The sequence below is a fragment of the Siphateles boraxobius genome, unplaced genomic scaffold (genome assembly GCF_051911475.1).
Source record: "Siphateles boraxobius isolate OS27281-9 unplaced genomic scaffold, OSU_SipBor_1 68, whole genome shotgun sequence".
Taxonomy (NCBI): domain Eukaryota; kingdom Metazoa; phylum Chordata; class Actinopteri; order Cypriniformes; family Leuciscidae; genus Siphateles; species Siphateles boraxobius.
The window spans coordinates 4,463,417-4,476,292 of NW_027509195.1; the positions used below are offsets into that span (position 1 = coordinate 4,463,417).

The window sequence follows — 12,876 nt, forward strand, 5'->3', positions numbered from 1 at the left end:
TGTGAACTTGACATGTTTTCTAAATCTCTGCAAACCTATTATGGTATTTTTGTGCATTAGGACAGTAAAAAAAAAAAAAAAGACATACAGCACCTTTAAATGAGTTTATCCTGCGGCCTCCTTTGAAGTGAGGATGAAATGCGTGAAAAACTCACCTCACCAAAGACAACACCATTTAAGTCCTCTGTTGTCAATTTCAATATAAACATATAATTAGAATTACTTTAGGCAAACCCTAAACCAAACCAACAGAAAACTTCATGCATTTAAAAAAAACAAAAAAACTTAAATTGAAGCTTTATTTATGATTTTTTTCTAAGTCCTGGATTTCCTTAAAGCAGAACTAAGTAACTTTTTTACCTTAACCGAACAGCTTTGGAGTCATTTTAATGTTTATATTACTGATTTCGTGTTGAATGGTGGTCGTCTCGCACCCCCCTGGTGCCTGTGAGCCGCAAAACCACCCTTGCAACTTTGGGCCGGTGGGCCGCCGGCCTCGGTGTTAGGAAGTATCGTGTGATATCAGCTCTCGCGAGGTAACGAATTGCTTTACGGCACTGCACACGTACACGCCCCCATCCAGGATACGGCTAGCTATAAGAACAACTATCGTCCCATGGCAAAGCTGGCATATAAGAAGAAGAAAGCTAGAAAAGCATTGTCGGAGGGACAGAGAAAGAGGAAATGGCAGACTGACCGAGCGAGGAGTCAGACACAAGTAAACATCGGACCTGCGTTTTCAGAATGGCGAAAAAAAACGAAGAAAGCGCTGTCGGAAGAGTCAAGAAAAAGGTAACGAGAATCTGGCAAACGAGGAACCGGACAAGAGTCCCACTCGCTCAGTCTTTCACTGTTAAAGTTGATTCCTGCGATTATCATGAGAACAGTTGTCAATATATCACATAATTATCAGGACATAAATAAGCCTACATGTTGTAAATGAGCGCAATTTGCAAATTTAAAAAAGATAAATTGCAATAATCATGTCTAACAACATCATAACGGACGTTACGAAATCAGGGCTCTCAAGTGTCACGCATTGAGCGTGACAGTCACTCATTTCGGTCTCATTTCGGTCTTTTGCCACAATCTCCCCCCACACATTGTATTTCTCACGCTGAAAAACTATTTGTAATATATTTAATATGCCAAAACTCTGGCCGCGCCGCTCTCACTGTGGAACCGGCAGGAATCAAGCGCGTCTCCTCTGGTGTTGTTTGTCGAGCTACACAATAGCCAATCAGAAAATAGCACTATTGTATCTGGGTAAGATTTAACACAACAACCAATGACAAAAATGTATCTGTTGGCTGGATGCCACTCTTGCCTGTCTTCAAAACTTGAGAGCCCTGCGAAATAATGCGATGTACATGATACACTTTATTGGTGTCATCTGGCATTTAGGCTCAGGTAAGCCTAACGCGGTAGGCTACTTTATTATTATGAAGTGCAGAGGCCGTGAGTGCAGATACGCTCTGCGTGAGTGGTGTTTATGACAGTAACGTTAAATACAAGTACTCTACAGCGACTCTAGGGATCGCTGTTTGACAAAAACAGAAATCCTGCATAGTGCCGCTTTAAAGTGTTTTATCAGATTTATAGAACTTTTTTTTAGAAAGATTAGCATTTATCCACAAACTCCAGTCCACACACATTTACTTTCACATTTAGATTTTACCTTTACAACCTGGCCTGATAGCACATGTACATCGACAGCATATCTAATGGATGTGAGAGTTTTGTCCTTTTGATTGTCATGTGTGATGAACAGACTTCGCTCATCTGCAAAACAGAGTTAAACACCCTGTTTTGTGTTTCAGGGGCTGTTTTTGCGACAATGATTTAGATTGTATGTGGATCTTGTTTTACATGTTTATCAAAAGTACGCAAATAAAAGGGCTTAAAAGAACACAATGATTTCAGATTACTTCCTCTCACAGATGTGCTTCCATGATCAAATTTCTGCTATAAAGACAGCAGAGAAGTTAACTCTAAACCATTGAGCTAGAGTGTGTGTGTGTGTGTGTGTGTACCTCTTTGGGGGAGAGGATTGAGATGTAGTCTTCGTAGATCAAACGCGTCTTCTCCTCGATGGCACTCTTGTTGATCTCCTTCTTCAGGTCTTCGCAGGCCAGCCAGAAGAGCATGTTCTCCTCGCTGTACTCCGTCCGCAGGAACTCACGGAACTTGTTCCGCCCCGCCGGGTTCTTCATCAGCTTATCGAAAGACTGTGCCCACAGTTTAATCTCCTCCATCGTTGGTTTGGGGCTGAGAGACAGAGAGAGAGACGTTGGGTACATTCACATCCCTAATAAACATAATAATCCATATTGCCTTGATTAAGAGAAAGAGCTCAACCCTCATGATAAAAAAAAAGTATATGGGATTGTATGTGTATGGCAATGTATAACTGTGTGAGTATGTGTTCTCACCAAGTTTCACATGGAAAGGGCTCCAGCTTTGTCTCCTGTGCTTTCCTCCGCCCGCGCTGGTCATCTTCACTCCTAACAGTGAGACTAGAAGGTGGTAAAACGGCATTGAGAAATAACAGCAGTGCCTAAATAAAACAACACAACTTACACGCATACAACACACTCACATTCAACATGCAAGGCCCTTCAACTTCACATTCAGGTAAATTCATGTGAGCCTTGAGGATTTTTTATTTTCTGATATAATTATGAACTTTGTCTCATGTTTCTCTAGTCACACCATATGGCTTTGAATCACTAAAAATAACCAGTTCCTAAGAGTTATTTGTTTGGGGAATCGTTCGGATTACACTAATTACATTGTATGATTTAAATGACTAAAAAAAACTAGTTTATAAGAGTAAATTGTTCAGGAACAAGTAAGACTACACCGATCGAACCCGATTGTTTTGAATCACTAAATATAACCGCTTAATAAGAGTCATTTCAGTAATGAGTTGGAGTACAAATCACTAAAAAGAAGTATCATTTGTGTGGGACAACACTGGTCGTGGTTTATGGTTTTGAATTGTTAATAATAACTGGTTAATAAGAGTCATTGCAATGTACAGATTTAAAACACAGAAAAAAAACAGGTTAATTAATGTCATTAGTTTGGGAATCAGTTTGACTACACTGGACTCACTGTATGGTTAAAAAAAAAGTTCATAAGTGTCATTCATTTGGTAATCGGTTGGACTGCACTGGTTGTATGGCTTTAAATCACTGAAAAGAACCAGTTTATAAGAGTCATTCATGTTGTAATTGTTTGTACTTCCCTGGTTATGCTGTATTTTGAGTCACTAAAAATCACTGGTTGATTTAAGTAATTAAGATTCGAGAATCAGTTGGACTACACTAGTCACACTGTATTCTTTTGAATCTCTAAAAATAACTGGTTCATTAGAGTAATTATTTAATGAATCGATAAGATTTTAATCACTGAATCAACTAGAACTGGACTGGAACATAAAAGTAATTTGTTCGGAAATCGTCAGAACCAGTTCCTAAGAGTTATTTGTTTGGGGAATCGTTCGGATTACACTAATTACATTGTCTGATTTAAATGACTAAAAAGAACTAGTTTATAAGAGTAAATTGTTCAGGAACAAGTAAGACTACACCGATCGAACCCGATTGTTTTGAATCACTAAATATAACCGCTTAATAAGAGTCATTTCAGTAATGAGTTGGAGTACAAATCAGTAAAAAGAAGTATCATTTGTGTGGGACAACACTGGTCATGGTTTATGGTTTTGAATTGCTAATAATAACTGGTTAATAAGAGTCATTGCAATGTACAGATTTAAAACACAGAAAAAAAACACAGGTTAATTAATGTCATTAGTTTGGGAATCAGTTTCACTACACTGGACTCACTGTATGGTTAAAAAAGAAAGTTCATAAGAGTCATTCAGTTGGTAATCGGTTGGTCTACACTGGTTGTATGGCTTTAAACCACTGAAAAGAACCAGTTTATAAGAGGCATTCATTTTGTAATTGTTTGGACTTCACTGGTTATGCTGTATTTTGAGTCACTAAAACTCACTGGTTGATTTAAGTAATTAAGATTCGAGAATCAGTTGGACTACTCTAGTCACACTGTATTCTTTTGAATCTCTAAAAATAACTGGTTCATTAGAGTCATTAGTTAATGAACCAATAGGATTTTAATCACTGAATCAACTAGAACTGGACTGGAACATAAAAGTAATTTGTTCGGAAATCGTCAGACTACATTGGCCACACTGTATGGCTTTGAAACACAAAAAATAATCAGTTCATATGAGTCATTCATTTGGCAATCGGTTAGACCACTCTGATTGTACTGAAAGGCTTTCGTAGTCACTCCGAGTTACGTCGGATGACGACGAATGGGGGTTTCGCCTAGAAACCCAATCATCTCTGTGTATTATAAAACGAGCCAATGGCGATGAAATGCCATGGGTCTGCGGAATTTGCATAGCGTATCTCCGCCCCACCGCGTGGGTATAAAAGGAGAGACGCCGGCAAAGGCATATCATGTTTTCGCTTCGGAGCCAAGAGCTTCTCTTCACTCCACAAGCCAAATCCTGAGTTTTCTGTGACATCATCTTCTTCGAGACGAGCAAACTCTCCGGTGTTGGTGTGACGGATCTCCTTTCTCAGAGATGGGGCACCCTCTGGCACCCTCGACCCGATCTTTGGAGGCTCCACGTGTGGCTCCTGGACGGGAGGAGGCAGGTTTGAGTACCCTGCCACCAACGGTGGCGGCTACCATCACTTCCGCTAGAGCATCATCCACGAGACATGTCTATGCGTTGTAGTGGAACCTCTTCGTCAACTGGTGCTCTTCTCGCCGAGAAGACCCCAGGAGATGCTCGGTCAGTGTCGTGCTTTCCTTCCTGCAAGATGGGCTGGAGCGAAGGCTGTCTCCCTCCACCCTGAAGGTGTGTGTAGCCGCTATCGCCGCATATCACGAAGCAGTGGAAGGTAAGTCTCTGGGGAAGCACGACCTGATTGCCAGGTTCCTGAGAGGAGCGAGGAGATTGAATCCCTCCCTATAGGAGGCAGACCCAGCCTTGGCACTGGTCTGTCCAGTACGCGGTCTCCGTGCTTACGTAGACAGGACGCAGTGTTTCAGGACCTCAGACCAGCTCTTTGTCTGTTATAGTGGGAGACTGAAGGGAAAGGCTCTCTCAAAGCAGAGGTTGTCCCACTGGATAGTGGACGCCATTGCTTTGGCTTACCAACAGCAAGGCCGACCGCGCCCCCTTGGTGTGACAGCCCACTCCACCCGGAGTGTGGCTTCCTCTTGGGCTCTAGCGCATGGCGCCTCGTTAACAGACATCTGAAGAGCTGCAGGCTGGGCGACACCCAACACATTCGCCAGATTTTATAATCTCCGAGTGGAGCCTGTGTCCTCTTGTGTACTCGCTTCAGTCAGCTAGTACTGGACCCGCTCAGGTGTCTTCGCTTGCTCGCCATTCCACTCCACGGACTGGATACGTGCGATATTCCTCGGGTGAGCTTTCCTCTCTGAAGCCCTGAGTTCCTCCAGCACTGCTGACGCTGGCGCCAGTGTCTATTGCCTGTGCGTCGGCTAGGTGCCTCCGCGTGCATGGTTCCTCCCCTGAGTAACCCCCACATGTGTATTTCCACTGTAAGCCTCCTTGAGCATGTGTCTTTCCCTCGGCAAGCCACCTTGCCACTCCTGGAGTTGAAAGTTGCCACCCCTCGAGCTGGTCACTCCAGCGTTCCTCCATATGAAGCCCTCCGGCCATATGTGTGTTCTTAAGTACTCCCTACGGGTAGGCATGCTGCGGCATATTTCCTCTGAGATATGCTTCCCAGTGTACCTTGGTATTCCTGTGTTAAGTACGACTCCTTCGTCCGTGCCAGTATCAGGACAGGGGGATCAGACTTTCGCAGGGCACTGGAAGACAGCTGTGAAGGTGGCGTGATTTCACAGGGACACCAGAGTTACTATTAACAGCTATGTGCAGCTGGTGTGCTTGAAGAATGAGTGCGAGTGCATAAGTGTGTGAGAGATGTGTGGGAGTTAATTCGGCTTCCATTTCCTCCAGGGCTTCTGGTGTAACGAGAGTGTTCTTAACCACATTTATTCTCCTGACTGACATTACACTTGAATTTCACTCATCCAGAGGTGCACACACACACACACACACACACACACACACACACACACACACACACACACACACACACACACACACACACACACACACACACACACACACACACACACACACACACACACACACACACACACACCAACACACAACGTGTATATGATTAGCATGTATTCACCTGCACTCACAAACACATATAATTGATCATGCTGAAATACATATCACATCTCATTCACACACATAAAAATAACTGAAAGTGGTGGTGAGGGATCTTTTTGTTATGAAGCTCTCCCTCCTACTGTCATATCAAGTTCAATTTAATGTGGCATTATTTCCAAGTGTAACTGAATATTTGGCCGGAAATAACACAGGATTGATTTTGCACAGGGATTTGATTGTATTGTAAAAAGTAGACTATGATATTAAGTATACTAAGTATATTAAGGTTAATGGTGGGCACACCAAAGTAATGTGGTTAAGGTGTAGTTTGTTTATAGCCTATGTTTAGCTTTTTTTCCTACTGGTGATTCAAAGATTCATAGAAGTTGTTTTCATTTATGAAGACGGTGAACAAAATGTGTAAAAATTCATAGCTTTTGTTGGTCAGAGAGCTTGTTTTCTGCAATAATCCAAAATCCAATGAAAAATCCTACTGGGTTTTTGTTGAGGGAAGCAGGGTGATGCTAACTTCCAGTTGGCCAAAAAGTTGCGTCCTGACTCCAGCACTCCATATGAAGGTGAATATAATCTCCGTGAAGGAATGGATGTGGAATGTAAGACTAGCAGCGCTGATGAGTGGAATGTACCATGTGAAGAGTGGGTCGTACCATGAGCAGCTACAGCAGCAGCACCAGCAGAAGCAGCAGGTGTTGGGTTTCTGTGTGGGGGAAGGATGCAGGGCACGGCTGGGGGACATCTCGCTCCGCGTCATCGGAGACTCGCGGTCGGCCGGGACAGGGCCTGTGTACTGAGACATATTAGAGTAAATACCAAACCCTGTGGAGAAACACACACACAGGAAACCCTCTACACTGGATGTCTTGAGTTTGGAAATTATCATGCACGTGGTCATGAGGTCATCATCGGTCCATCAAACAAGCCCACATAATCATAATCCTCTAACAAACAGTGGTGAGTAGCAAAGCACTACATTTACTTGAGAAACCTTTTTTTTTATGTACTTGTAAAAGAGTATGTTTAACTGGCCAGTTCATTTTTCATTACAGAAATGTACTTTTACTTTGCTACATTCAGAGATTTTCCTCCCAGTAATGTTAAATAATAATGAATGTATAGTTTTAATAGTTTATAATATGTACAGGCTGCGCTACATGTTCGTAAGAATCAACTGCTCGCTTTTGAGCTGGCTCAGCTCTGGAGGATATGGCTGAGGAGGGGAAAGAAGAGTTTGTATCGATGGAGGCAAGGCACCCATGGCCTCACATTAAATCAATCCAACTTTTCAAGCCAAGAAGCTATATAATGCAATGCCTGCTATGTGCACCAAAACAAGTTATCTCTGCGTACAAGAATTACAGCTCCAACTTAAGAAAACCCATGGTGTCACGACGATGCCTATTATAGTAGGGGTGAGAATCGTCACTGGTCTCACGACTCAATACAATTACGATTATCATGTATGATTATCATGCAAAAATAAATGTACTGTATAAGTACAAATGTTCATTTTCTTTTTGTGTACTACAGTATTAACTTTGAATTAGGTTTTTAAAATGCTCAGTGTGATTCACAGACAAAACTGACCTTTTGTATAGTATAGAAAGCATTTAGTGTCAACAAAAAAGTAGAAAAAAACCCAATGAAATTTGTATGTAACAAATATTTCCATTGTGAAAACAACTAAACATTTTGATCAGTGTGACTCACACCACGATGACAAAAAAAGTGTTATTTTAGTGCCAATTTACTGACACAATAACCTGGTTTTGAAGCATGAATTAAATGTTACGACATTTTGCATACATGCTATAGAGTTCTGATGTTCCAGTAAACAGTTGTGACAATTGCACTTACAGTTTAGAGAATGTTAAGTCTGTTTTGAAAAATGTGCCAAAGCAATTGAGAAATACTGTATTTGTAATTAATTGCAACTTATTATTTCATCAGAGAATTAACTCAAAGAAGTTAAAGGTGTATACAGATCTTATAGAGTCCAGAATGCTAGGATCAGCTGCGTTTGATGAACCGTTTGATTCATCTTTTAAAGAAAAATCCAATCATAATGAGTGCCTTTTCAGTCACAGTAAAATTTTGTAAGACAAGCAAATAAACACACACAGACACACAGACACACACAGACACACACACAGACACACACAACTCGAGAGCACGTAGATGTGAATTTGAGAACTTGTACAATAAATATTCGTACTTGTACGCGAACATTTACACTCACAGCTCCGATGTGAAAACCTGTAAAATAAAAATCTGAACTTGAACGCTGAGATTTGCACTTGCTGACAATAGTCACAAACCTGTATTCTGAATTTGAAGCTGCAGACAAGTAGTCACAAATGTGTAAAATGCCGTTCACAAAGATACAATGACAGACACAAACTTGTAATACAAATGGGCACTTCTTCTAACATTCAAACTCGCAGTACAGCCTCAAATTGGCACTTGCAACTTCTTAAATCTGACACTGCAAGTTAAAATTTCGCACCTTGACTTTTGCTACTCTTTTCACGATATATTAGGTGTAAAACTGACTTGTGCACTTGCAACTCAGTGGTGGCGAGAGAGGAAGGGGGGCGGGAGCGGGGGTGTTCAAAGGACCCGTTTTACTGGTTGGCGCCTAGCCAATGAAATAGGACTTCTGTTATTTGTGAAGATGTCACGAAACCCGTTTGTGATTGACTGATATTAAAAGTAATAAATGATATTATCAAACTCAGTTAACAACACCATACTAATTAACCATAGCCTTGTAGGCTACAGAAAAGCCAATGAGCCCAGAATATGACAAAAGAAAGCAAATATGTGTTTAGTGCAAATAAACCTGCTGCCTGCGGTTTTTATTAATAATAACAAATTGTGTGTTTTTTTATTTTTATAACTGTTGGTCCATTAAGCCTCATGAAGCGTTTTCTTGGTTTTCTATGGGAGGGAAATGCTTAACGTACAATTAAACGCGTTGCGTTCATATTATGTGCAAATTACTTTTCTATGGTTTATTAGTGGGCATGGTGTTTCCTGAGTTTGGCCTTTTCATACCACTGTCTTAAATGCGTTGTGTTCATATTCTGTGTTGATCTGCTTTTCTGTACATAGTAGCCTATGCATTATTAGTATGGTGTTGTTTACTGAGTTTGATAATATAATTTATTTCTTTTAATATCAGTCTAATGCCACGGTCGTCAAACTGGGGTACGCGTACCCCCAGGGGGTACGTGGACAGATTTCAGGGGGTACGCGAAAAAAGATCTAAGGAACTGTTCGTTTTTTATTTAAGGGGCTACCGGAGGAGTTTTGAGATCTGTAGTCAAAAACGACTTGACCCTCCCTTCGCCAGCAATAATTTTTTCTATGACCCTCCAAAATGATTATGAAAAAAGGCATGTCCCTCCCCGATAATTTATTGATTACTTCTGTACTGGTTTGTGCTTGGCAAAGATGTTCAGATAGCCATTGTTTTTTTTTACAACCTTGACAAACGACTAAACTCCTACTTTCTCATCTTACTAGGGCTGTAACGATAGACCAAACCTACAATTCGGTTCGTATCACGATTTTTGATTTTAGATCTGAAAAAAATCATGTTTTCGGTGCTGATGCAGTGGTGAAGCATTCATGTAACATGCAAGGGTGGCGCTGCCAATAAAGTATCTAAAAGCTGCCACAAAGAACCGGCATAATGATTATGAATATGTCAAATATAGCAAGGAGACATTTTAATTGTTTATCAATAAACAAGTGTTTGTCAGTGACGGCTGCATAGATGAAGTTGGCGATGTTGACTCACAATCTTCGCAGTAGTGAACGCGCCAGAGAGAAATGCACATTTCATAAGGATTACATAAACAGAGAGTCTGATTTCTTTTGTTCTGAATTGTTCTATTAAAAAGTAGACATTTCAAGCTTTCTATATATTTCTCAGGTCTGTAAGGCAAGTACCTTATAAGCTGTGTTTCGGTAGACGAGAGTCCAGTTCACGCGCCGGTGCCTCCGTGTCATGATGATCTATTTTCTACTATATTTACTTCTTATTTATTAAATCCAGGCAATTGGTTGATGAAACATTGATTAAAATTAAGATACAATAAAAAAAAAAAAAACGAAATTCACTTTAAAGAAAGGCTTTGTGCTTTCTGTTTGAGGTCTCTGTGAAAGTTTTAAAGTCGCTTTCAGAGCGGTCCATAACGGAGAACTGTCACGTTCGTAACATTGTTTTTTTCCTCATAAATGCGAACACGAAAAATTAAATAAAAAGAATATTTTATGTTCTGTGGTGGCCGACCCTCATCCGGTGGGTAGTATTACTTTTGTTTTGCGCAGTGTAGTTCATAGGATTACTAAAAAATATTTTGCCACCCAGGGAACTACACTAACATTTTCCACTGGTGGCACTTGCGCTACTAACTTTTTCAGTTACTAGCGCAAAACATGATTTGGTCGCACAAATTATTTATAGTAAGCCGCTCTGGATAATAATGACCAATAATGAAACTATTGCATACAGATGTGCTTTTTATTTTACTTGCCATCTTTTAAACCAAATGCCTTCTTGTTTTCTTTAAAATTGGTTGGGATAGATTTACTGCAATAGAAAATACAGTAGGCCTACACAATAAAGAATGAATTTCTTTTGGATTTCAACATGCTATGGTTGGCACAGATGGGCAGACTTCTGAACTCTTAAGGAAAAATAAAATAAATATAATCCACTTCGCGTGCTTCATACTGTCATTGTGAAGCTTCAATGATTTGTGTTTGAATTGTTTTGACGCAGTTAGAAATTTGGACAGTCCTGCAATTGAAGGCCCACAGAATTTACATTAGGGCTGCACAATATTGGTAAAAAATGACATTGCGATAGTTTATTTTTCTGCGATATATATTGCGATATAAAAACAATTTCACCAGATGACTTGAATAGCTCTATTTGGAAAGAATAAATCATTCTAGAATGACTGGGGTGGTTTTGTCATGGAGTAAATCCACATAGAAACTAATATTAATAGAATGTTTTAATGTCAAGTCAAGTCATCTTTATTTATATAGCGCTTTTCACAATACAGATTGTATCAAAGCAGCTTCACAGTGATAACATGAAAATAATTACAAGAAGTTTGTTTCTAGAATAAAGTTGCGTAATCGTCCACATGAAGTAACGCAGATCAAAAATATTGTTGAATAATTAAATGTCCCCAACTAAGCAAGCCAAAAGCCAAGGCAACAGTGGCAAGGAACCAAAACTCCAGCAGGTGATAGAACGGAGAAAAAAACCTTGGGAGAACCCAGGCTCAGTCGGGGGCCAGTTCTCCTCTGGCCAACGAACGAACAGTGTATGATGTAGCTAATGTAGTTAACCAGACTTTAATAAATGGAACCTTATTGTAAAGTTTTTCTGATTTATGTCTCTTGAGTTTAGTGTTGGACAGATCAGTTGTTTTAACCATTCGTTAAAGTGAATCGGTTCAAAGGAGTCATATTAATTCGCGAATTGGACGTGTCATTAACGGACCACGGCACACGTTGTGTGATTATCCAGGCAGTTTAGGACATCGCACAAGATTTGTCTCAACACAGAAAACATTTCATCACTAGATAGATTTTTTGGTTTTGTTTATTGAAAGTGTTGTTTATGTAATCTGAATGTGTGGAAAGCTTTTCAGAGAAGATGAGGCAACGTTATTTTAGCACAATTCATAACCAGTGGTAGTTCAGGGAGAAAAAAAAAATTGGTCGTCCGACCTTTTACCATCGTGTATTCTCAAAGATGTTCAGTCAACTCAATTCATTAATATGAGCGAGGGCGGGAGAGAGAGCAAGACAGTGTTAAGACGGTGAGGGAGTGCGCGCGCGGGGGTTTCACTCTCTCTGCTCGTTCTCTCAGTTAAACAAGCGCGAAGCCAACTTGATCTGTTGAATGCTCCGAGCACGTTATAAAACGTATTCTTAAAATACACATTTCTGTTTTAATAAATGCTCATAGTAAATCATAGCATATTGCCTAAAACCTATAGGTAGAAAAATAATCAAACGGTGATACATTTGCGACCCATTAAAAATTAGGGTCGCAATGGCATTTCAAAAGGTCGCATATGCGACCATTTTGGTCGCAGTGTAGTTCCCTGCCACCTAAAAGTTAAAGATTTTTTGTGTCATGTCAAGTGTATTTCCCTCATATTAAATATAAAACACATGTGTAGACTGATATTTTTCAAATGTCTGGCGCTTTATTAAGGGAGAATGGATATATAAACAGACGTTTCAGTATTAAATGCATTTCCTGAGAACATCCAGGCACATCCCTTACATTGATTAAACTGGTGATGTGGATGGAGAGGTGGTAGGCCTATTCTGTTTGGTTGACTACAATTTAGTTTACTGTTTACTATTTAGTTTACTATTGTTAATGTGTTCTCTTTTTTATTATTATTTTACAGCAGAGAAGTTAAGAAAATATTGTGGATGTTTGGAACTGAGATGGCGCCGAGTATGGCTGCTGCGTTGCGAGCTCCGTCACAACATGGTAGTTTTTTGTTTGTTCTGTTTACAGTTCTTTTGTTTTTTGTCTTGGATGTTGTCTG

General features: G+C 40.2%; 1 protein-coding gene across 12 annotated transcripts in view; it reads right to left on the reverse strand.

The window, feature by feature from the left end:
* Positions 1-12,876, reverse strand: part of rgs19 (regulator of G protein signaling 19) — a 70,387-nt gene that overhangs the window by 12,845 nt on the left and 44,666 nt on the right. For 6 of the 12 annotated variants that reach the window (XM_077214311.1, XM_077214305.1, XM_077214312.1 and 3 more), the window contains 3 exons: positions 6,931-7,070; positions 2,433-2,504; positions 2,034-2,268 (listed from right to left, as the gene is read on the reverse strand). In XM_077214311.1, coding sequence (XP_077070426.1) covers positions 2,034-2,268; positions 2,433-2,504; positions 6,931-7,070 — 447 coding nt within the window. Of the gene's footprint in view, positions 1-2,033; positions 2,269-2,432; positions 2,517-6,930; positions 7,071-12,876 lie in introns of all 12 variants that reach the window. The other 6 variants (XM_077214304.1, XM_077214310.1, XM_077214308.1 and 3 more) reach the window with 1 other exon arrangement.